Source organism: Dromiciops gliroides, chromosome 1, assembly GCF_019393635.1.
Source record: "Dromiciops gliroides isolate mDroGli1 chromosome 1, mDroGli1.pri, whole genome shotgun sequence".
Taxonomy (NCBI): Eukaryota; Metazoa; Chordata; class Mammalia; order Microbiotheria; family Microbiotheriidae; genus Dromiciops; species Dromiciops gliroides.
This window is the reverse complement of record NC_057861.1, coordinates 157978582-158005104: the sequence shown is the minus strand read 5'-3', so window position 1 is coordinate 158005104 and position 26523 is coordinate 157978582. Positions and strand designations below refer to the sequence as shown.

The following is a 26523-nucleotide window of genomic DNA, read 5'->3' as shown; positions in this document are numbered from 1 at the left end:
AAAGAGTAGGCACGATTGAAAACATTGCTTTCCAGAATGATTGAACCAGTTAATGGCTTCATCAGTAGTGTATTAATGCACCGGTTTTTCCATAGCCCGTCCAGTATTTGCCATTTTATTTTTTTAAAAAACAACTTTGTCAATCTGATGAATATGACATGCAAACTCAGTGTTGTTTTATTGGAATTTCTCTAGTTACTAGTGACCATATGGCTATTGGTAGCTTGGATTTCTAATTCTGAAAAAGGCCATTTATCAATTGGGAAATCTAATCCCATATTTGTAGTTGGAGAGAATTGTTTATAGGTCAAATGCATTTTGTAAACTGTTCATGATGCTTTGTTTATAGTAAGAGTCTGTGAGGCTCAGATCCCTAACAGGCAATACTGGCCCTAATGGAAATCTTTCTGTTCATAACCTCCAGTGAAGGAAAACATAAAATTATCTAATCTATATCATTCCATCTTTTCCACAAGAAAAATAAGTGAAGCTTTAGTAAATGTTTTGCTAAAATTTAGGTGAGCTCTTTAGCTCTCCCCTGGTCTACCTGGCTAGTAACCCTGTCAAAAAAAGAAATGACTCATCTGGCATGATCTTTTCTTAATGGCTCTCAGTCATCATTGCTTCCTTTTCTGAATGTTTACTAACTACCCCTTTAATAATATGCCCTAGAATTTTGCCAGGAATAAAATTTAGGCTTAGTGGCCAGTATTTTACAAACTCTTTATTCACTTTTTTTAAATCCTCATATTTGTTCTCCTTGAATTCATCTTAGTTCTCTTTTGAGTCCAGACTTTTGTAGTCAAAATGTAATTAAATTATAGGTTACATTAAGAAAGTCATGATGTCCACTACTGTGGAGGTGATTGTGCCTCACTACTCTGTCCTAGAGTGTTTTTTTGTCCATTCCTGAAGGCCTTCGTTTTAGGAAGGACATTGATGAGCTTGAGCACATACAACGAAGGGCAGCCAAGATGATGAAGAGTTTCAAGGTCTTGTTGTATAGGGAGCATTTGAAGAAACTGCCTTTGTTTTGCCTGAAGAAGAGAAAATAGGCTTAAACTTATTGTGCTTGGCCTCTAATAGCAAAACTAAGAGCATTGAGTTTAGCTAGCTAGCTTGCCAGATGGTGCAGTGGATGGAGCACTAGAACTAGAGTCAGGAAAATATGAGTTCAAATTCAATTTTATACATTAGTTGCATCATGACCCTGGGCAAATCACTTAGTCTTTGTCTCCTTTAGTTTCTTCATTTGTAAAATGGAAATAATAATAGCATACATCTCCCAGGTTGTTGGGAGCATAATATTTGTAAAATTCTTTGAAACCTTAAGGAACAATATAAATGCTAGTTATCTTTATTGAAGCTTCAAAGGCATAAGTTTAGGCTTGACCTGAGAAAATGCTTCTTAATTACAACTATGCAGAGGTGTAATGGGCTGCCTTGGGAGATAGTAGGTTCTGCAGATATTATAGAGATTCTTTTTTAGGGGTGAATTGATCTAGATGTCTTGAGAGTTCCCTTCCATTTTTGTGTTAATACTTTTAACTTTGGTCCTGCCAGCTAGATTCCATTTTAGTGGAAAGTTTTAAGAACGTTAAGCATTGTTTTAAACTCCAGTTTGAGACAGTAACATATCCACAAGAGTTTGGCTCTCAAGTCACTAATTCAAATTGGTTGATAGGCAGAAAGAAAGAAATTTTCTTCTGTGTAAGATTTAGATTCTGTGTCCAGCTCTACCAGTCTAGAACTTTACCTTAGGAACCCCATTTCAATTTATTCCAGTTAGCTAAGAGATATTCTTCTGGGGTCATAATTCTCTTTTTCCCTGAGTGTGAGTCATAAGAAAAGTTAATTGGAAGGAGGAACAGAAAAGTCACATGATAACAATAATCTTAATTTTCCAGTCGACAGTTGGATAATTTCAACAGCGCAGTTTGGTTTCTATCTTAGCTGTTCTATGTATACATATAAAAAAGTACCCACATGGATAAACAAACATATGTAATCCAAATAGAAATTATTATAAGGTTTTCCTCTTTCTAAGCAATTTATTATGTTTAAAGATTTTCCTTTTATGAATTTCTAATGGAAATTTGCTTTGTGGAAAACTATGGTATAAGTAAGAGCTACAACTAAATCAGCACATTAATGTTTTAATATTGTTTATTAACAATTAAACATTGTGAGGTTTAATAAAAGCTGGTAATATGATGTTGGATAATTAAGAGCCTTTGGTACTTTTAACAGTATATATGGATATAAATATGTAAATATAATATGACACTTAATACATAGCTTTTTACATATTGAAAGACGTAAGTGAAAAATTTCTGACTGATCAGAGCCATTCTGTAAAGATATTTTAGTATCTTTGGATTTTAAAGTTCTCCCAAGATTCCATGGGTGCCAGAAAAGGACAAAAACTTTGATTTGTGAACTAGTTAAGAACAAATGAAAAATTTCTAATTTATAGTAGCAATCTATTATAAAATGCTACATGTAGTAAATTGTTAAATACTTTTCAAAATATATATATACATATAGTTAAATGCCAAAGTGTTTAAGTATAAAATATCCTGTAATCAAGAAATGGATTTTCAAGTAACAATTCTAGATTTGTTTCACTCTTTTAGATTTTATTTTTATGAATTGAACCTTTTTTGTTCCCCTAGTGAGGATCCATCCCATTTATGGTCATTAATATATAGGCGTTTTAATTCATTAGCACCTTAATACTAAGCTTTCTTGTGTGTTTGTGTGTACTCTAAGGTTGTAATGCAGTGCTATGGTTCTTTTGCATTAATTCTCTCCAAGCTCATACTTTAAATCACTGAGTTGGTGCCCTTTTCCCCAAAAATATTATATTGTTTTTAGATATGAAATATTGAAGAAAAACAGTCTTTGAATTAACTGAGTTCAAATAATCTCATATTTTTAATGATCATTAGGGTAGTTATTTGAAATTGATGTTTTTTAATAAGTGTGATTTAAGATTTTTACTTTTATCGATTTAAAAAAATTATTTTATTTTAACATAATATTTTCTCAAGGTGTCCTTCCTTTTCCTCCTTTCTCCTTTTTCCATTTGATTTTTTCAGAAGGAACTTTTGGTGGTATTTGTTGCCCACACATTACATTTTCTTCTATTAGGGAAATGAAAATTTTGAAAACAATCTCTTCAACTAGTTAACCATCTTTACCACAGATAAATTATTTTTATGGGAATCTTTGCTTTCAAATTCATTGCTCTGTCCAAATGCATATTTGGACTGAAAAGATCTTAGGCACTGTGAAATTAAATAGCATTTCTAGGTTTCATGATTTTTTTTAATTCTTTTTTTAAATAAAGAACACATTCAAGTACTTTTTTTTTTCTATTTCTAAATCAGGCTTCAATGTTATCTGCAGAAAATGATCCTCTTGGTCCTTTGCCACCAGGTTGGGGTAAGATAACATACTATTTCAAAGGGTATATAAAGATATTATGCAATATAGTACTCTTAATTTTCTTATCATTTTATTATTCTCTCTCTCTGTCTTTTTTTTTTTTTTTAGAAAAAAGAGTAGATTCAAATGACAGGGTTTACTTTGTGAATCATAACACAAAAACAACACAATGGGAAGACCCAAGAACTCAAGGGTGAGTGAGAGTGTACTGTTATTCAGACTGTACTACAATCAGCTTGCCTATATTCATTGAAAAATACTAAAATAAAAGTAAATATTTTTGATGTTCAAAAATCATGTTTAGCTGCTTTTAATAAATTTATCTTGCAGTTTATTGCCTGAAAGTCCTCTTCCAGAGGGATGGGAAATCAGATATACTAGAGAAGGCCTTAAGTATTTTGTTGATCATAACACAAAGACAACAACATTTAAGGATCCTCGCACTGGAAAATCCTCTGTGTAAGTGATAAAGTAAAGTTCTTTTAAAATGTTGCTTTCTGTTTGTGACAAAGCATCTAATTTAGTACCTGAAAATGATTAAGTAGGTATTAGTTATGTTTGTGATATAAAATCTATAGCAATAATATATAAATTCATTATTTATGAATTATTTTTATAAGAGAGATTTTTCAGGTAATAAAGCTAAATTCATAAATAACTTTCACCATGTATATATTTTTGTTTTATGAAATGAGATAAAAATTTAAACAGAAAAATGAGAGTGGTTGCTTCCAGGGTTTGAAGAAAGAGAAAACATGACTCAAACTCAGGGACCTTTCCCAACTCCCATTTCTTTATATCAGAATATAAGATAAAATAAGGCATGTGCATTCCTCTTACCATCGTTATCCTGGTCCTCTTTGTCCTGATCTAGTGACTTTACTAAAAGTTATATGAGATGCAAACAGAGAACTACCCCTCTCTCTTATACTGTAGTCACCTCATGAATGTTCTGCTCGTCTTCTGCCCTCCAGTCTTCAGGTTTTACATTCTTTTATAATCCAGAGTAACCAAGACATTCAGAAGATACTTTTTTTTTTTTTTTACACGGGACAATGGGGGTTAAGTGACTTGCCCAGGGTCACACAGCTAGTAAGTGTCAAGTGTCTGAGGCCGGATTTGAACTCAGGAACTCCTGAAGTCAGGGCCGGTGCTCTATCCACTGCGCCACCTAGCCGCCCACCAGAGATACTTTTAAAATGCTACACTTAAGGGTAAGAAAACCCACATGTATTGAAAAATAATCCAAATAAGAATGTATACCTAGTTTTGGTACCAGTTTCTTTTGGTAACTAGTATTTACAATTGGGGAGGCCCACTAGGTTGGCACAGTGGATAGAGTGCCAGCCCTGGAGTTAAGAAGACTCATCTCCCTGAGCAGACACTTTCTAGTTTTGTGACCCTGGGAAGTCACTGAACCTTGTTTGCCTCAATTTCCTCATCTGTAAAATCAGCCGGCAACCACTTCCAGTATCTGCAACAAAATTCAAGAAAACCCTCAGTGACATCACAAAGAGTCAGACATGACTAAAAAGATGGAACAACAAAAGTTACACTTAGGATTCATCATTCACTCTGGATGTTCATATTGATATAGTGCAAACAATAAATTCGCAAGTTACCATGGTCTTATTTATATTTTATATTTAATTTTATGCATTTAAGTTGTTTTTTCTCCCAATGGAAAATAGACAAGCAAGTTATTAAGTGCATACTATGTGGTGTGGCACTTATTTCATTTGAACTTCACAGTTATTATTCCCAGTTTGCAATAGAGGAGACTGAGGCAAACAAGTTAAGTGACTTAGCCCAGGTCACATAGCTGGTGTCTTAAGGCTAGATTTTAACTCTTCCTGACTCCAGACCCAATGTTCTGTTATTCACTGTACTATGTAACTACCTAAAACAAAGGACTGTTTTATATTTGTCTTTGTTTCCCCCAGTGCCTAGTCCCATGCCTGGCACATAGTAGGAATGATGATCTGAGATATAATAGGGAAGGGATTGTGGATATGATGCTTAGGCTGGGAGAATTTGAGATGAAGTTGAGGAAGCATTTCAAACTGAGGAAAACAGTATTAGGAGAGAGAATACAGAAGAGTTTAAGTGATGTAAAAAGTGTATGATTCTTAGACCCTTCTGCCCCTTTTCTCACAACTTGACAGTTACAACTCCTGATGTGGACAGAATAGTACAGGACTGAGGATTCTTGTATTTTTTTCTGCTTCATGAGTTGTTGTGGCCAAAAACATTTATTACTAAGTATCCAACTTATTGATGAATATATGTCTCTGAATTTAGCTAATTTGGTCAACCTGTATCTGAACAATTTTTTTTTCTACAACAATTCCAACAAGTAATAAATTACCTATTGTTTGGAAGACCTCTGGTGAGGAAAAACCACATTCCCAGTCCATACATCCAATTCCTTTTTGAGATAGCTCTATTTTAGGAATTTTTCATGAAATGAGACTAAATCAGCTCTTTGTAGTACTTCTGTTGCGTGTAGTCCTACCCTCTGGACACTATACAGAATAAGCCTAATCCCCATGTCTATTGGACAGTCCTTTAAATACTTGACAATAGGCTATCATAGGGACAGCTAGGTGGCGCAGTGGATAGAGCACCGGGCCTGGAGGTCAGGAGGACCTGAGTTCAAATCCAGCCTCAGACACTTGCTACTTACTAGCTGTGTGACCCTGGGCAAGTCACTTAACCCCAATTGCCTTACCAAAAAAACAAACAAACAAACAAACAAAGACAGTAGCTATCATATCCTGATAAATAATCTACTGTATACATCCCCAATTCCTTTAACTAATTCTTATGTGACATGATTGCAAGTTCTTTTATCACACTGGTTGCCATATGTATGGTCACTTTCCATCTTATCAGTGACTTTACTAGAATATGGCACCCAGATTAATGGGAATAGAAAGGAAATAGTACATACAAGTGGCATTAGAAAGGAAGTATCAAAAGGATGATTGAGTGTGGGATTCAGTGTAAAGGAAGCAACCAAAAATTTCTAAAGTTTCAAAGGTGGCTAAGTAGAATTTGTATAGTTTTGACAGAGTTAATAACCTCCACATAGAGAATACGGTTTTGAGGAAGAAGATGAGTTCAGTTACATATACTGAGTTTGAAAAAATCATTGGGGATAGCCAGGTGAAACAGGCAATTGGCACTTAAAACTTCTAAAATTATATGAATTCTGATATATTTCAAATTTTCCAAAAACAATGCTTTCAAGTTATCTTGATTTCTTGGACCTAATATAATGAATTTGGTTTAACCTTTTCTTTTCACCTAATTACTGTGATTATAGATTCTTCATTCTCTTGCTCTCAGATTTATTGTCCCTATTGAGACAATTTCTTGCTATCTCTTATACAATTCATTAATATCCTGAAGTTGACTACTTCAGAGTCAAGCATTCATTTGTTTTAATCTCTCAACATCATACATGAACAAAAAATCTTGAATCTATTAGAAAATGGAACAGAACTAAAGAGTAAAGGTCAGCATCAGCTGATTCAGTATCAGGCTGGAAAGTACGGATTTCACAACACTGGAAATAAAGACCAAAAAAAGAAGTTGATGGAGTCTGGTTAGTATGCTTGAACTTTGATTTACCATCACAATTCAAGGTTTTATTATTAAAGAGATGATTTGGAAGAATCTCAAAAGCCATATAGTTAACTCTGAGCGACACACAACTTCATCAAAAAACAGAACATTCCAGAATAACCTCGTTTTCTTTTTTGATAAGTTACTAAAATGGTAGATCAGGGAATTGCTGCAGACTTGGTATTCTTAAATATTAGCAAAACATTTGTCAAAATCTCTAATACTGTTTTGGTGGACAAGATGGAAAGATATGGACTAGGTGGCTTCAGAGCTGGTTAAATAATCTTAACCCAAAGCGTAGTCTATAAAAGATCAGTGTCAACATGAAAGGATGTCTCTGCAGACAACCCCGTTGATCTGTCCTTGGTTATGTCCTGTTTATCACTGAAAAGAGAGGCATTGTAGTATAGTGGAAGGATGGCAATATCAGATTAATTACTTAAATACTGACTGTGGCAGGGCAGGAGTGCTAAGTGCTGTGGATACAAACACAGAAATGATACAATCCCTGTTCTCAAAGTACTTAAATCCTAAGGGCCAAAAATAAAAATAAAGATAAAAAGAATATAAGGGGCGGCTAGGTGGTACAGTGGATAGAGCACCGGCCCTGGAGTCAGGAGTACCTGAGTTCAAATCCAGCCTCAGACACTTAACACTTACTAGCTGTGTGACCCTGGGCAAGTCACTTAACCCCAAATGCCTCACTAAAAAAAAATTAAAATTAAAAAATAATAAATCCTAAGGGGGACATAACATGAAAATATATAGATATATGTAAGATACATATATGATAATCTTAGAAGTGAAGGCATTCACAGCTGTATGTAGGAACTAGAGAAGGTCCTTTGTAGAAGGTAAAGATTGATCTGAGTCTTTAAGGCAGCCTGTGGTTCTCAGAGACACAATTGAGGACAGAGCATTCTACAAATGGGGGATTTTCAGTATAAACCCTCCGATAGGACAGGACATATCCTATATGACAAAAAAATTAGGCCAATGTGGCTGGTCCTTAGAGTACAAGGAGACTAAAAAGGTAGATTAGGGCCAGGTTATATGAAGATCTTTGAATGCCTAGCGATAATAGACACTATAATTTAATGAATAGAGGAGTGACATAGTCAGACCTGCACTTTTAAAAAAATTACTTTGGCAGCTGTTGGCAAAGTGGATCAGACAGAAGAAACCTGGGGTAAGGAGATCAGTTAGAAGCTATTGCAGTAATCTAGGCAGGAAGTGCTCAGAACCTGAATTAGGGTGTTGGAGATATGAGTAGGAAAAGGGGACTTATACAAAAGATATTACACATATAGAAACATCAAGCTTTACAACCGGTTGGATAAGTGGAGTGAGTGATGATGACATCTAGGTTGGCAAACCTGGTTAACATGAAGGATGGGGGGTGGATTTTGGTTAGAGAAGATAAGTTCTGTTTTGGTTTATATTAAATTGGAACATCCAGGTTTGAAATGGTTCATAAAGGCAATTTTTGATATGTGACTGGAGCTTAGAAGAGAAAGTCGAGGTAGATAGATCTTGGAGTCTTCTACATAGAGATGATAATTTGACCTATGAGAGTTTAATTCAATCAGGTGAAGTGTATAGTGAAAAGAGGCCTAAGATACAACTTTGGAATACACTCACAATTAGTGACTTTGACACCAGTAAAGATCTAGTAAAGGATACTAAGAAGAAGCCATAAAGGTAAGAGGAAACTCAAGAAAGACAGTGTCAAGGAAACCCAGAGATGAGAAAGTATCTAGGAGAAGGTAGTTAATAGTATCTTCTTCAAGAAGGGGTTGGTTGTCAGGTGATGGACATATGAAGCACTGAATATGTCACAAAATGAAATGGATTATATTTTAGTAGGTAAGAAACAAAAAAATCTTCTTGATCATTTTGAATCAGGCTGTGTACAGGTCTGGTTTGTGTTCAGGTAAACCACTGAATCATTAGAGCAAAAATCTTCATCTATGCCAAATCAGTGGAAGGAATAAAAATAGAAGATGTGGTATGCAACTCAGATCTAACCTGACTGATTAAAACAAACTACCGACACCAAAAAAACTAACAGAGGGTAAAAGAGCAGATGTTTAAATAGACTTTCCATTTCCTAAGAAGGTTTAATCTGTGTAAATCACTTACCACAACAAGAAAATTAAAAACCTAGAATTTGCCTCTTCCCTTAAGCACTGGCATTAACAAAGTAAAGACAGATGGCAGCCATGGACAATCCTAATTTATAATGAGAAAACTTGCAAAATATTTTTGAGAAGGATAATGAAAAATTAAGATCATCATCACCCAATGAAACTGAGAAGCAATAGGCATAAAAATTAGTGTATAGAAAAGTGATAGAAAGCTTCTCAAAGGCTCTCTTAAATTAGATCACATCCCTGGAACATGTAATAATATCAGTAATAATAGCTAGCATTTATATAATGCTTTTAAGGTTTGCAAAGCACTTTAAAAATATCTTATTTGATTGGTTATGATAACACATAAAGGGGTAGGTGTTACTATAATCTTCCGTTTTTATTAGATGAAGAAACGAGGCAAGCAGAAGTTAAGTCACTTGCACAAGGTCATACATCTATTAAGTGCTGAAATTGGCTTTGAACTTGGGTCTTCCTGACTTAGATCCGTGCTCTATTCACTGTGCCACAAGACAATATACCTCCACAAAGGGAAAAGAGTTGCCAGATTTCTATAACAAACTGTTTTGCATCACTAACAGTGGAACTGCCATATTAAGAGTTTTTGACTTTCTCATGTTCCATGAGAAAGTAAGAAATGGCATTAAAGAAATCAAAGATTAAATTATGTTAGATACCAAGGATATCAAACCTGCTTGCAACCCAATTTTGAGGGCATTAAGAGTGGATTCTCAAGCTATAAAGAGGGGAGGGCAACTACGTGGTAGAGTAGAAAAAGCACTGGCCCTGGAGTCAGGAGTACCTGAATTCAAATTTGGCCTCAGACACTTGATGCTTACTAGCTGTGTGACCCTAGGCAAGTCATTTAACACTGATTGCCTGGCACAGAGAGAAAGAAGGAAAGATGCCAGATGATTAGAAAAAAATCAGACATTAACAAAAGAAAGCATTATAGAAAATGTCTACCAACAAATACATATTTTTTCCCATCTCTATAAGATTTATGAAAATAACATACTTGTATTGCAGGATTCTTTTTTTTTTCTTTTTTGCAGGGCAATGAGGGTTAAGTGGACTTGCCCAGGGTCACACAGTTAGTAAGTGTCAAGTGTCTGAGGCTGATTGAACTCAGGTCCTCCTGAATCCAGGGCCAGTGCTTTATCCACTGTGCCACCTAGCTGCCCCCGATTGCAGAAATTCTTGATGAGAAGTGTATAGATGTTCTTTTGCCAATGATATTTGACAGCAGTTGTTGTTCAATCATGTCTGACTATTCACGATCCCAATTGGAGTGATTTGCCATTTTCTTCTCCAGCTCATCTTAAAGATGAGGAACTGAGGCAAGCCAGTTAAGTGACTTGCCCAGGGTCACACAGCTAGTAACTGTCTAAGGATGAATTTGAACTCAGAAAGATATTTTCCTAATTCCAAGTCCAGTGCTCTATCCATGGCACTACCTAGCTACCCACTTAACAACAGACCACTACTTTAAAAGTCATATGGTTGACTGAAAAGTGAAGTTTCCTTCTGTTGTTATTAGTTGTTAAAAAAAAAAAAAAGGCATTTCATTTGATATGACATAACGCCTTCCTAAAGACTTTTCCTCCAAAGGTATCTCATGTATGTCAAAATTACATAAGATTCTTGAAAAATATAATGCATAAAGTGACTCTTTGCAGTGTTCTTGGAGGAGATGCAGAGTAAATTACAAACAGAAGAGGTTTTTCTTCCAGATAGTTTGTGAGGTGATCCAGATGTTTCTGTTTATGCTCATAACATTGAGCCCCTGAGTGTTTAAGCCTTTTAAGTGAGGCCTAATTAGCAATAGAGGAAAAACTAAGTGAATAAAAAATTGTTTATTGTCCATATTAGATATTGGTTGGGTGACAACCTTTCAGGGCTGGACCTTCAGTAACTATATCTTAGACAGACAATGCAAATAGACAGTGACATAGACCTAGAGTTGAACAGAAAGAGAAAAGATTGAATTGCTTTTGCACAGTATTTTACAAGACCCTGACATCCTCTGAAACAAAATTCTGGTTTTTTAAACATTAATATTCTTCTAGTATATGGTTGAAAAGAATCATAGAATATTATAGTTTCCACAAAACTAAAGCTAAGGGGTCACTGAAAGAGCAATGGGGAGTAAGTCCTGTGGTGGGCATAACCAACTAAACATAGTATTAATGAGAGGTTGTATATAAGTAGCATAAAGAATATCATCAGAAAGATGAAGAACTGAAAAAGGAGATGGGCCAGTGTAAGGGGGCAGGACCATCCTGCCCTAATTACACCAGTTATAGGGTAGCATACCCTCAAAGAGAATATTGAGATAACCAAAGAAAGAGGGGCTCATACCGGCTTGGTTATTAATAGGTTTCATTGGGGTTGATTGGGTTCATTGGGTTGTTTAAGGTAGTTTACTCACAAGAGGCCAGTCATCCTAGTATCAGCAAGACAAAGGAACATCGTGGATCCCCGCACCCAACTCTAGGTCAGCCAGGCCAGGTATTATATAGAAACAGAACAAAGAAGGCATAGAGCCAGGATGGCCCAGAATCACATTCAAGTTTTCCCATGGGATAATTGGAGCTTCTTTGGCTGTTTGTATTTACTCAAAGAAGTTTATATTTTTTCTGTGGAGTCATAGGTCACATTCCCATTCTGGCCTGCTCTCCTATAGCCAGACTTAGTGTGAAACCAGAGGATAAATCTACTTTCACCAATGGTATCCACTCAGTATCGGAAGAACTTTATAAACTTGTTGTCATTGTGAATTAAAACCATTTGTGCGGTACTTTAATACAGTGGTACTATCAGGATCTCTTTACTTATATAAAGCTACTCCCCAAACACATTAAATGCCACTGTGCTTTTAGAGTTTTTTCATTATCTTTTCCTCTGCTGCCATTTCCCCATCTTATTGCCACTACTAGCTCTGCTCTGAATATTCTGTATTTTACATATAATCATTTGAGCAAAGGTCTGGGAGTCACTTTACTTATAGAATAAAGTTCATGCACTGTCTAACAATCTTGTTGTTTCTCAGAGTTCTCTTCATTTTGGGTGTTTACACTTGTGGGGTTCAAGAAAAGAATTGCTACAAAAAATTGACCATAGCATTGTCATGTGTTTTATTAATAGGGTTTTCCCCCCCTCCCCTGGTTTAATATTATTTCTTCATTGTATCCTGGGGGAAAAAAATGTCTCACTGCACATTTACCAATAATCTCTTTTTACCAAATCTGATTACCTTTTTCAAGGTCTCATCCTTATCCTTTTGTTACTTTTGGACGCTTTGTCTTTCTGTTACCCTTCTTACTTAATGTTCCTGCTTAGTCTTATTTGCTATGGTCATTATCCTTGTCCTAGCCTCCATAGTGTGAGTCTGCACCAAGGCTGTTTGGGGCTATTCTAGGAAAAATGCTTTTGACTATAGCAGCATAGATTCAGAACTAGAAGGGATTAAGGGGCCATCTAGTCCATGTCTCTCTTTTTTAGATGAACAGAATTGAAACCCAGAGGATATTTAATTCCCTTTCTTCAAGTTCACATGGGTGCTAAGTGATAGAAATCAGATTTTTAATAGCCAATTTAGAGGACATTGGGTGGTCCCCCCCATTGAATTTTTCCTCCTTTCCTTTTCTCCCTTCTCTAAATTCTCTCTTGGTATTTTTCATCAGCTTCCATGAGTTGAAATTCCAAATTAATATAATCAGTACTTCCCATCAGTAACAGCTACCTCCCTGTACTTCTCTACCTGATGTTTCATAGACATCTTAAACTCTACATGTCTAAATTGGAACCCAATTGTCTTTACCTCCAGAATCCATTCTCTTCCTCCTAAGATTCAATATTTTTAAGTCATTGCCATATTTTCATTCACCCCATTCTCAGTCATATTTTGCCTTTGCACTCTCACTCACTCCCTATACCCAATTACTTGCCAAGTCTTATCAACTCTACCTCCACAAGAAATTTCCCATTCATCTCTTTCTCTATCTTTAACCTAGTCATCACTTTAGTTCAGGTCTTCATCATCCTATTGCCAGAGCTACTGAAATAGCTTCCTATTATTTTCCCTGCCTCCAGTCTCTTCTCTTTCCTGTTATATATTCTGTACAGATGCTAAATTGATATTCCTAAAGTGTAATTCTAACCATATGACTCCCTTGCTCAAAAAGCATCTAAAATGGGAAACTCCTCCTTTATTTGGCATTTAAAACCTTTCAAAATATGGCTCTAGCCTATCTTACGAATTAATCTCACCGTGCACTCTAAATTCCAACTCAAATTGTCCTACTTTTTGTTCCCCATAAATATCAAGCCATCTCTTGACAGAATCCGGTTTATCTTTAGGTAAAAGCAATATAGAAGACCCAGTAACATAAACTACCTTTCCTATGTAATTCTTTGGGGGGGGGGTTGGAGGGGACAAGGGAAGTCAGGATTAAGGGACTTGCCTCGCAGGTCACACAGCTAGTAAGTATCAAGTGTCTGAGGCCAGACTTGAACTCAGGTCCTCCTGAATCCAGAGCCAGTGCTTTAATCCACTGCACCACCTGGCTGCCCCACCTCTTTTGAAACTCTTTATGTCCTAAGTATAACTATCTAACATAAGCAAATATTCTTAGTTACAAGTATAATTTGGAACAATGATAAAGTGACTTTAAAATTACTTCTAAATCCTCTCCTTCTTAGTAAATGGGTTTCACAAGTTACTGTGACCAAAATATTTCACTGCTTCACATTTACTTTCTGAAGATAAGCTGCTTCCAAAATTAGGCCACTTCTTAGAGACAGTTCATTACTTGGTACCAGGTTGCACTCTATTGACATAGCTTTGAGATCTTAGAGTTCACTTCATACCACAGTGAGACACACTGAGTAGGACTTCTCCAATGCTGTGGTAGTGTTCTCTCTTTCTCTCTCTCTCTCTCTCTCTCTTTCTCTCTCTCTCTCTCTGAGAACACTGAAATAAGTCAAAGATGAAGCTGTTTTAAAACTGGAATTAATGTAGTTTCAGTTTAGATTTTTGAAAGTTCCATTAGTGGAAGAGCTGGGGGGTTTTTTGTTTGTTTTGGTATTTTTCTTTCATTTTTTATATCCCATACACTTAGCATGATACTCTATATTATAATAAATGTAAAGTTATGTATGTTAAATACAATAACTGAAAATTGAACTTAATAACTTTTTACTTGGATGTTTGTGGTAAGAAGTAATAGCTTCTCTTTGCTTGCAAAGGGCAGAATTAGGGAAAGTATGTTGAAATTAAAGAGAGAAGCAGATTAGTTAATATGGAGAACGTCCTAATAGAGTTTTCAAAAAAACTGTATTAATCTGCCCTATTAGTGAGTTCCCCATTACTAGAGGTCTTCAAGTTGAAATTCAGTGGGGTTAGACTAGATAAATATTGAGATCTATTTTAATTCTGAATATATATGATTCTACTAACTTATTTTTTATTTCATTTAGAACTAAAGGCCCACAAATTGCTTATGAACGCAGCTTTAGGTGGAAAACTTGCACACTTTCCGTTATTTGTGCCAGGTACTAAAAATATGGCATTCATAAAGATACTGGATTTGTTTTTACATAAAATATATATGTTATATTAAGTGATATTGCTTATATTTCTAGTCTAATGCACTACCCAGCCATGTGAAAATCAATGTATCCCGGCAGACGTTGTTTGAAGACTCTTTCCAACAGGTGAGGCTATATTCAATATTCCTAATTTTTATTTAAAAAAAAAACCAAAAAAAATGCTATTGCTTAATTTTATCATGAATTTTATAAATATTGAGGTAATCATGTTTTTTTAACTTATAAATCATACAGGAAACATTACCTGAAAATTTTATTTGGCTTAATAATGTACAACATTCCATCTACACCTGTACTAATAGTGATTTAGAATAGTTATACAATGAATCTTGATTTATCATTTAAGCACTTTGAGATGTATTGTTCAGAACATCCATGAAAATTTCTCTTCTCCAGATGGAATAAGAAATCTAATTTATGTTCAAATATTATTTTTTCAAATCATGTGTTAAAAGAAAGATTATTAAAGTAGCCTGAAGATTATAATCCTTATCTTTAAGTTAGTTGAATTTCCCTCCATTTGGTTTTGAAAACCCTAGGACTTCAGCCAAGAAAACAAAAGGAAAATGGTATAATTTAGCCTAAACTCAGACTCAGTCTCAGCAAATTTGTTACTAATTTTATAGGGGAAGATTTTTTTCCCCTTAAATCATGTCAAGATATCATTGACAGGATATCAGCTATACTCCTTACACAGATTTTTGTTTATTTGTGGTATTTTGCTTTTTGTGTTTATAGGAATTTATGTGTATGTGTGTTCTTTATTTTTCTTAAACTTCCCAATTCTAATCCACCTGGGTTAGTATCATAGGGAATGGGTATTGAATGGAAACATACTCAAAATTTAAAATTCTCCTTCCCAACCGCCCACAAACGTGCTCAGGTGTCACCTGTGCTTAGAAGTTTTTCTTTTAACCTTGATTCCCTCAACATACATTCTGTTTAACTCTTCCTTTAGAGTGCCAGACACCTAGACTGTCTTCACTGCCTCTTTATTACTATCTCATCATTTCTTCCTTTGTAAGATTAATTTTTTGCCTGGTAAATTAGTTTTGGTTGTTTACCTATATCTTTTCATTTTACAAATATTTTATTTCGTGATTTTTATTCCTTTTTAGGAGAAGCTGCTAAATCTTGTGTGAATACTGACCATGGTTCCTTGTACTTAAACTTTCTGCAATGCTTGCAAGTATTATGTTTTCAACATGGGGAATTCTAAATTTCAGCTATAACATCCTTGTGACTTGGTTTTGAGTTGCTTTCAGAACTTGATCAGTAGAGTCTTACTAAGTTTTACTTTTTCTTCTTATTTTTTCTTCTTATTCTAATAAATGTGAATAATTTAATTTATGATTTTTTTGAAAAATAGTGTCAAGGCTCTTTTTCATCTTGGTTTTCAGTGAGTCGCATGATTCTTAAATGGTCTCTCCTTTAATATGTATGATCATGGCAAACAGATTTCCACATTAGCTGTCCCCCTTCCCCCTCCACCTACCCCAAAAAAATTTGGAAGAAAATATACTTAAGTCTGTACTCTGTTGTATACTATCACTTCTAACTAGAAATGTGGATAACATGTTTTATCATTAGTCCTTTGGAAATGTGTTTGATCGTTGTGTTGATCAGTTATTAAGTCTTTCACAGCTGATTATCTTTACAATATTTCTGTTACCATATAAACTATTCTCTTGGTTTTGCTCACTTCACTCTCCACCAGTGCATATGAGTTTTCCAAGGTTTTCTAAAACTTACCCCCTTCATTATTTTTTCCAGTTATACATGTGAAATCATGTCAAACATTTCCATATTAGATATCTTTTCCAAAAAAGTGAGAAAATTATATTTCAATTTCCCTCAGTTCATCAGTTATCTTTGTGGAGGTGGATAGCACCTTTTTATCATGAGTCTTTTGTGTAATTTAAGATTCTAAATGTGGATTCTAATCTGTTCCCCCAGTTTTGGGGGAAACTGACTAAAATCACTGATAAAACGAGTTTAGGTTTTTAAGGGTTTATTGGAAAATAGAAAGAAAAAGATTGAGAACAGAATTCCCACAGCCTGGCATTCCTATCTTCCTCAAATTTCCTGTGAAGTCCTCTGCCGCCACCACCACCATCCAGTCAGGGAACCCAAAAAGCCCGAGAGCTCTCCGCGCAGGCTCCCTTTCCTCCTTCCTGTCTCCTCCCAGAAAATAGGAGGCTCCTCAAGTTGATTGGCTGGTAGCCTTGATAGACAGCACCCATGAGCAAATGTCATTTCCTGACGCCAAGGAAAAGCCACAATGTCTCTGAGGCATTTCCTCATGGTGGAGGCTTTCCCACAGCAAGTCTCCAGTAGGTGGCATCATTCCAATCATTACACTTTTGAAATTGAAATTGTCTTGGATCATTCATTGTCTGGATCAGAGTAGCCAAGACCTTTGTAGTTGATCATCATTACAACAGTCTTCTTACTTCACATTGTGTCAGTTCCCATAGTTTCTTGGCCATGTTTTTCTGAAACCACCACCCCCCTTCCTTATTTCTTATGGCACATAGTACTCCATCACAATCATATTCCACAATTTGTTCAGTTTATTCTCCAATTGATGAGCATCCCTTTGATTTCTAATTCTTTGCCACCTTAAAAAAGAGATGCTATAAATCTTTTTGCGCATTTAGGTCCTTTTCCTTTGATATCTTTGTGGTGTAGACCTAGTAGTGGTATTATGATATGTGACTGTAATTGGACTTAGTAAAAGAAGGTGTTGTATCTGTGAATCTTGGATGAAGGCTGAGACCCAAAGAAAGAATCTCCTATCTTTTAGTAGTTGAGTATTAATTCAGGAAAAGCAAAGCAGGGAGCCAGTTCTTTATGATGATAAAAAAAAAGGTAAAAAATCATTATGGAGTTAGAAAAAATTTAACAAATCATCTGTTGGTCTTAAATTGAGTCTTTTTCCCCCTGGGGCAATGAGGGTTAAGTGAATTGCCCAGGGTCACCCAGCTAGTTAAATTGAGTCTTAAAGGAAACCTTAATATAGAATTTGGATTAGTAGAGCAATTCTGGTACTGTATTTCATTGTTAAATGCAGTGTATATGTTCAGTCATTTCAGTTGTGTTTGACTTTGGGGGTTTTTTTGGCAAATATATTGGAGTGCTTTGCCATTTTCTTCTCCATTTCATTCTACAGATGACAAAACTGAAGCAAACAGTGTTAAGTGACTTGTCCAGGGTCACACAGCTAGTCAGTGCCTGAGGTCAGATTTGAATTTAGGTCTTCCTGACTCCAGGCCTGATACTCTATCCAGTGCATCATTTAGCTGTCCAAAATGTAATATATACTTTAAAGGAAAAAAATGCTTAATAGCAGTTTTCTTTCTTGTACAATACTCTCTTGTTTTTCTTTGTATGCTGAAGTGTTTATGTATGCTTTTGATTTTAAAATTTTTCTTTTTTATTATGATTTTAACAAAGATATTAGATGAATGAGCATGGTTTGCATATGTCACAGAGAGATTGTCTTACCCATGTTAGCAAAAAGTTCAGTAAATATATATATATTTACACTTGATTCTATTCTGCCTAGTACACTTCTTAGTTTTCCACGTGAATACATATTATGAGCTTGACTAAAATCTCCTCAAAATCAGGAAGCTGTCTCTTGTTTCCTTTTTCTCTTCCTGAAGTGTCAAGCATACTGCAAAACTCTTACTTCAATTTGCAGTGTTTTCAGGTATAATCTTTGTATTTAAAGACTTTATTAGAATATTCTAATAGATTCTGCTGGATACAAAATAGCCCTTTGGCTTATTTAGTTAATAGTGATTGCAAATATGATTTCAGAATTGCACAACTTTGAATACCAGTGAGTTAAAAAAGACTTATAAGATGTGCAAATATGTGAATTTGATCAGCTAGGTCAGGGCTTCTTAAACTTTTTCCACTCATGACTCCTTTTTACCCCAGAAATTTTTACACAACCCCAGGTATATAAATATATAAAATAGGTATACAAATCAAACATTTACTGCCAAATTTTTCATGACCCCATATGGGGTCATGACCTACAGTTTAAGAAACTTTGATCTAGGTCGGTCAGTAGTGTCATACTAAAATAGGTGATCTGCATATTGACTTAGAAAACAACTTAGTAACATTATCTATGTATTTTTACTTATTTTGCTGGATATTTCCTACTTATATCTAAATTTTTGGGGGCAGCACTACATTGGGATAGCATTACCTACATGTTTGACACATTTAATCTAGATAAACATTAAACCATTTAGTTTCGTGAGGGGAATGTTTGAGATTGTAGCTTTTTATGTTTTTGAATTTCTTTGCTTTTTTACCAGATCATGGCTCTAAAACCCTATGACTTGAGGAGAAGATTGTATGTAATATTCAGGGGAGAAGAAGGACTTGATTATGGTGGCCTAGCAAGGTAAAAAAGACAAAACAAATGATTTATTTTCAAATCCCAAGGATACACCATTTTATGAAATAGATACATTGTTTAAAAAACACAAATGGGTTGAAATAATAATGATATGAAAGAAATTGTTACTTAAGGAACCCTGCATTGAGTTCTTTTGTAATTATTTATAATATTGTAATTTATCTTTCCTACAAATTCAGATGTTTTTATTCTAAGTTTTATTAAAGTAAGACACTCATATTTTTAATGAAATTATTTGAATTTCTAAATTGCTCAATGAAGCCTTTCTGTTTCACTCCCCTCAAGTTGAATGACTGTGATCTCCCATATGACCTTGTTTATAACTCTTATTCATTTATCTTGCATAATTTATTGACTTTGTAATAAAATTATTTTTCCCATTAGATTCTTGTATCTTCCTAAGCACCTAACAGAAATTTGAGTACAATATTGCAATATTTTTGGCAGTCTTTGAACTTATTGATATAGGTACTTCTTCCAACAGTGCACGGTCCATCCATATTTAATATCCTATGTGATATTAAATTCAGTTTTCTAATTCTTCCTCAGAAAGTCCACCTGTCATGCTAGGATCTTTCCTCCATATCATATGGATGCCAGTAGAGTTCATAGACTGTCTGTTGATTAATCCTTACTCTTTGCTTTATTACCAACCCATCTTTTTTTTTTTCCAGTACAATTTAAAGTTTGAATTAATGAAATGAAATTAGTTTGTTAATTATTTAGTTTTGTCAGTGATACATTGACTACCAAAATATAGCTGCTTCTGTGTTGATTAGCATTGCATATATCATCATCAGTAACAAATACTTACGTGTAGAGCATATGCCTAAATACTTGGAACACAAAGAGATTTTTTTCCCAGGACAATTTAAATATACACTAGAAAATGTTAAAAGTTTGCATGTGGGGGGCAGCTCAGTGGCACAATGGATAAAATGCCGGCCCTGGATTCAGGAGGACCTGAGTTCAAATCTGACCTCAGACACTTGACACTTACTAGCTATATGACCCTGGGCAAGTCACTTAACCCTCATTGCCCTGCAAAAAAAAAAAAAAAGTTTCCACGTGCTCATTGTGAAAAAAAGTGGTACAAGTAATGTGTGATAAGAAAATACATAGGAAATAGTAACTGTGGTAGAGTCGATCAAGGGTGCTTTGTGGAGAAGGTAGAATATAAACTGGGACTTAAGAATCCCCTATCTTCAACCTCACCCCCAAAAAAGGTATTTTGGCAGGGTTTCCTGTGAGCAAAAGATGTGGAGGTAAAACATGTTCTATTTGAAAAACAAAAAAGTAGACTTCATAAAAAGATTATACATACAGGAGATGAGTGAGAGATAAGTTTGGAGAGTTAAGAACTTGCATGCTATGTAAAGGAGTTTCTAATTTATCCTGCACCCATTAAAAGGATGCATGAAGCATTGTATAGTGAGAGATATGTTTGCTTAATATTTCCCTGTTGATCATTTTGTTTTATACCCTGTACATTTAGTAATTGAAGACAGAACAATTTGATCCTGTTTTCTTTCTCGTAGAGAATGGTTTTTTTTGCTTTCCCACGAAGTGCTGAATCCTATGTATTGTTTGTTTGAGTATGCTGGAAAAAGCAATTACTGCCTTCAGATCAATCCAGCATCAACAATCAATCCAGATCATCTTTCATACTTCTGTTTCATTGGACGCTTTATTGCTATGGTTAGTTCTTGATATTTTATATTACTGTTTTGTTAACTGAATTTAGAATTTGCCATTATTCAAAAAAGCCATTATTTTCTAATTGGAATACATTTTAAATTTAATGCTAGATTTTTTCCAGAATATTAACAAAAATTCCATAATCAAGGAAGAAAAGTTTGTACTAAAAGATTAATTTTAAATATAAAATGCTTTTTAAAAAAGATATTTGTTTCCTAATTGCTTGACATCAAGCCTAGCTATCAGAATTTATGCAGCTGTTGGATTATTTAATCTTCCAAGGAAAGCTTTCACTTCTCTCTTCTTTGTGGTTATAGTATTAACTCAGGAGACTGAGTCAGGCAGTGCTAGATAGACTTCTGTTTTATTACACAGAACTACTAAACCATATAGGAATTTTAAAAAGGTAATAGTCATTGTAGAATCAAATTATTACTTAGGGAAAGGCAATCTGGTGTAAATGAAGTATTGGATTTGGAATCAAAAGACCTTAGTTTCACTCTTACTTTATATGCTTATTAGCTCCATGTCCATAAGCAAGTCATTTAAATCCTTTGAACCTCAGTTTCTTAAACCTCAGTTTTCCTTAACTTCTTTTCTTGACAAGGCCTGTCAAGTAGAGATTATTAGTGCCTGTCCTACTTATATCACAGGGTTGTTGTGAAGATCAAATGAGATAATATGTAGTAAGGCACTTTAAAAACCTTAAAACACCATACAGATGCCAGCTATTATTATTATTATTATTATTATTATTATTATTATTATTATTATTCTGTACTTATATGTTTAAGACATATGAATTGGGGGGGGAAATGTGTGCTTTCTTAGCAATAAGGACTACATGATATTAGTATGCTAAATTCAGAAATGTTTGAATGACCAAACCCCACAAGTAGTCATAATGAATCATTGTCAATATAGAGAAAAGCCTTTGCTATTGAGATTTATCTTTGACTATGTGCCCATTACGTTTTCATCATTGACTTAGTAATGACATGTACTTGTTTATGAAATTTATAGATTATACAAAGCTGGGAAGGGTAGCTATCATGTTGGATTCCCTCCCTAACTACCTAGTGTTCTTTCCTATATATACACACTTACAGATGAACATGTTGTTCTCTCCACCCCACCCCCCCACCCCCCTATCCCCCCAGATTATAAGCTCCTTAATAGGAGAAATTGTCTCAGTTTGTCTTTGTATCCTAAATACCTGACTTGTTACCTGGCAAACACAGTAAGAATTTACTAAATGCTTGTAGATTGCCTGAGTGCAAACCTGTTTTCTTTATTGTGTAGTATTTCATGAGTTTTTCCAAGTTTCTTTTTGATTCCTATTTATTATTTGCAATAGTGTTGTTAATATTCCATTGTATTGACATACCATTGGTTATTCAGCCATTCACCAACTATAAAGTTTTTTAATTTCTCAATTATTGTGTTCTGAAAAAATAATAGTTTTCATAAACCTAAATCTTTTTATTTTTCTGGGCAGGCACTGTTTCATGGAAAGTTTATTGATACCGGTTTTTCTTTGCCATTTTACAAGCGTATGCTAAGTAAGAAGCTTACTATTAAAGATTTGGAATCTATTGATACTGAATTCTATAATTCCCTCATCTGGATAAGGTTTGTAGATTTCTATTTTCAGTAACTCATTCTCTTGAAATTTGTATTTTTTGTTAATATTATTATTATTATTATTATTATTAATCCAGAGACAACAACATTGAAGAATGTGGCCTGGAAATGTATTTTTCAGTTGATATGGAGATTTTGGGAAAAGTGACTTCACATGATCTGAAGTTGGGAGGTTCTAATATCCTGGTGACTGAGGAGAACAAAGAAGAGTATATTGGGTAGGATGATACACTTCAATAGAATAAGACTAGTGAGAACCTTTATTGAAATTGTCTTGAGGAAAGGCAGTATTTTGATCTTCCAGAATTTTGTTGCAAAAGATTTAGAGCTTTTTGTGTGTTGTCACAAAACGCTTTATATAAAATTTGACACCAAATGAAACTTAAAATGGTTAATTACTCATGGTTTTTTGCTTACCTTATCTCTGATCATCTCTGTGATCATAATTTCTCTTGATCTTCAAGGTTATTAATAACGATATTATTAATATAACTGTCTGAACCTAAGCACTCTTTATAATGATGATGGAATCTTGGTTGATATGTACTGCCCTATAGAAAGTCGTACTGCCCTAAAGAAAGTACAATGGCAAATTCTAAATTCAGACAAGGTCCAAACATTTGGAAGTCATTTATTCCTTTATATCTTGTTTTCCTTAAATTGAAATTAAATCATTAACTTTCTACTACACAGCAATGTTTTAATGAGTCATTTATTACATAGTTTTAGAATGGCCATGTGTGTGAAAAGCACGATGATGAGTGTTATAGACATTTAAAAACATTTTAAACACTATTCCTGCCCTCGAGGAGTTTAGGCATACAAAGGTGGAAAAGGAAACTGAGCTATCATATAATATATGCTGAATTATTATTACATAATAATTACCAAATGAGTCACCCATACAGGTACCAAAGAGAGCATAGAAAAGGCAGGGAGAGATTACTTGGCTGGGGAAAACTTCATAGAGGAGATGGAACTTTAGGAACAGTTGGAATTTGGATGGGGAAAGGAAGAAAGGATGTTCTCATGAGGGTCTGTAAAAATATTTAAGTCTCCTAATCAGTAAAGTATGAAAGAAGTATTAAGTAGTATAATAGATTTGGTGGGGGGGGGAGAAGCAATTGGGGTTAAGTGACTTGCCCAGGGTCACACAGCTAGTAAGTGTTAAGTGGCTGAGGTTGGATTTGAACTCAGGTCCTCCTGACTCCAGGGCTGGTGCTCTATCCACTGTGCCACCTAGCTCCCCCTAAGGGTATAATAGATTTTGAAGCTAAGTTAGACTTTATTTTATTCACCTTTATTATCCTAATCCCTGTACCTTATCAATTGAAGGAACAGTTTGACCTTTTTTATATATTACAAAACCTTTAAATATATGTAATTTTCTACTTGTCACTTTGGGCAATGATTTTAATCCTATCTGGCATAACAGGATTCTACAACATTGTTTTTTAAATTTTTTTTCTTAGCACTAATTTATCCTGTAGATAATAGAAGTTTATTTTGCTTCTGCCTGAATTATATATTTAATACATAATATAATCTCTGAAGTGTCTTTTTTAAATCATCTTGTGATTTGTTCCTGAGCATGTAATCATTTTTAGACCAAAATGTTGGCATCATCATTTTAAATAGATCTAATTTGAGGCTCACATATGTTGTTTTATGTAGCATTTTCTTTATAGTGAATATGCTCATTTAATAGCACTGTATATTAATGCTAAAAACTAAATATCTATAGTTCATTGGAAAATTGAGGGTTGAAGAAAGGCCTTTATATACATGAAATGGTAATAGAAGATCCCGGGATTTCTAAGCATTGCCCTTAACATGCAGGTGTTCATTTAAAACATGTCTCCTTTATTTTCAGTTTGATGGCAGAATGGCGTTTTTCTCGAGGAGTACAAGACCAGACCAAAGCTTTCCTTGATGGTTTTAATGAAGTTGTTCCTCTTCAATGGCTTCAGTACTTTGATGAAAAAGAATTGGAGGTCAGGTTCTTTTAAAGAAATAATCTAGGAAATGATAAATTTATAGGGTTTTTTTTTTTCTTCCCTGGGGAATGCCTACATATATTGCATTAAATAATATAATTTTGAATCTTGCCAGTTGCTTTTTACCATCCAAGGCAGGGATTTTGCCTTGAGACCCTCTACCTGCACTAGGTAAAAATGATTTTTACTTTTTAAAATACAATACAGCTTTATTTAAAAATATAAAAACCATTCTTATCTCTCCCATACAAAAGCAGTTTTACCCGGTAGCTATAGTTTGCTGAAGGAATTTGTTATAGGCAGTAGTCTCTGAACTGTTTCTCCAAGTCAGTGACCTATACAGAGTAATAATTCTATAAGGATTTAAGAGCATGGAATTCTGGATAAATAGGTACTGATCAAGGTACTGATTATTTTGTTTAATCCGCTGTTCTATACTTTGTAGGGATATAAAAATATCTAAGATATAATCATATCTCTCTCATGGAATTTACAGTCTACTTGTACATATAAAATACAATAGAGCTAAAAAATTAAATAATGAAATAATATAAAAGATAGCCATAGAAGAAAAACCTCAGGGAAGTATAGAAATTAAGGAAAATTTGGTGGAATTTCTAAAATAGAAGACTTAAGAGTTCTCACTTGACCTCTTCAAAATTTCTGAGATAGAAGAACCAAAGAATCTTGAACTTTTCCCTATAATTACTTTCTCTCCACTTACTCTCTTTATAGATCACAAGTGGAGGGAAAGAGTCTGAATTTTGCCTTGAATTGTTTCTACTACCTTCCTTATTTGTTTGTATGTCTTTGCCCTTGAATCCAATCCTTGGTTAATTGGCACCACAACCAATGACCATCTCACCTTGCCATCAGTCATAACCCTAGAAAACCTCTTAGCAGGAAAATTAAGCCATTAGGACAGAGTCAAATGAACAGATGTTTATTCAGTAGTCTGTAAAGCAATAAAAAGAAAGTACATCAGGGCAGCTAGGTGGCGCAGTGGATAGAGCACTGGCCCTGGATTCAGGAGGACCTGAGTTCAAATCCAGCCTGAGACACTTAACACTTACTAGCTCTGTGACCCTGGGCAAGTCACTTAACCCCAATTGTCCCACCCAAAAAAAAAAAAAAGTACATCAGCTTTATGATATCTCCTGATCTCCCTTCTTATAGCTTTATTTCCTCTTTCTAATTCTGAGACTTTCTTCATTACTACAACACTAAATTTCTGTTCATTTTTTTAAGCAGTTTAAAAAAATAGATTAATTTGGACATCATTAGTATATTTAAATTAGCTTTTTCTCAGGTTAAAAATAAAATTTGTTAAAATCAGATGTGAGCAGGCATCTAGGTCATGCAGTGGACAAAACTGTGTGACCCTAAGCAAGTCACTTAACCCTCATTGCCCTAACAAGAAAAAAAAAAGAAATGTGAGGTCAATTCTAAATTTAAGTATTTGTAGAAAATAAACCTCTAAATTTTAAATACTGCCATTCTTCAGAGGCAAGCAATTTGGGAAAACTGAACCCTCCAGTCTTGTCCAGAGCAGTAATTTCCAAACCTTTTTTAATCTCCTCTACCAGTAGAAGGATTTTTAAGCCTATACCTTAAAACTATCTTTATTTTTAACACTTTTATAAAACACACACAAAATAGAAATGTAAAAGTAGGGGACAAATGACAAAACAAATTAAAGTAATAATGATTTAAAATATTTTTTTGCTTTCTCAAAATATTGTCAGAACAATATGAATAAACTCCTTTTTTAAAAAAGGGTTAAATATTTTATGGTACATCAATTCTAAGGTGTGGGTTTGATTTCATTTTAACACGATATAATGCCTGCCATAGCTTTAAAAAAAAAAAAAAAAGACACTTCACAAAGCTATGGAGA

At 34.4% G+C, this 26523-nt stretch overlaps 1 protein-coding gene across 1 annotated transcript in view; it reads left to right on the top strand.

The window, feature by feature from the left end:
* Positions 1 to 26523, top strand: part of WWP1 (WW domain containing E3 ubiquitin protein ligase 1) — a 94684-nt gene that overhangs the window by 59094 nt on the left and 9067 nt on the right. The window contains 11 exon segments of the mRNA XM_043984172.1: positions 3393 to 3447; positions 3559 to 3643; positions 3781 to 3909; positions 14715 to 14760; positions 14763 to 14789; positions 14880 to 14951; positions 19184 to 19272; positions 20826 to 20985; positions 22484 to 22617; positions 22707 to 22847; positions 24503 to 24623. Coding sequence (XP_043840107.1) covers positions 3393 to 3447; positions 3559 to 3643; positions 3781 to 3909; positions 14715 to 14760; positions 14763 to 14789; positions 14880 to 14951; positions 19184 to 19272; positions 20826 to 20985; positions 22484 to 22617; positions 22707 to 22847; positions 24503 to 24623 — 1059 coding nt within the window.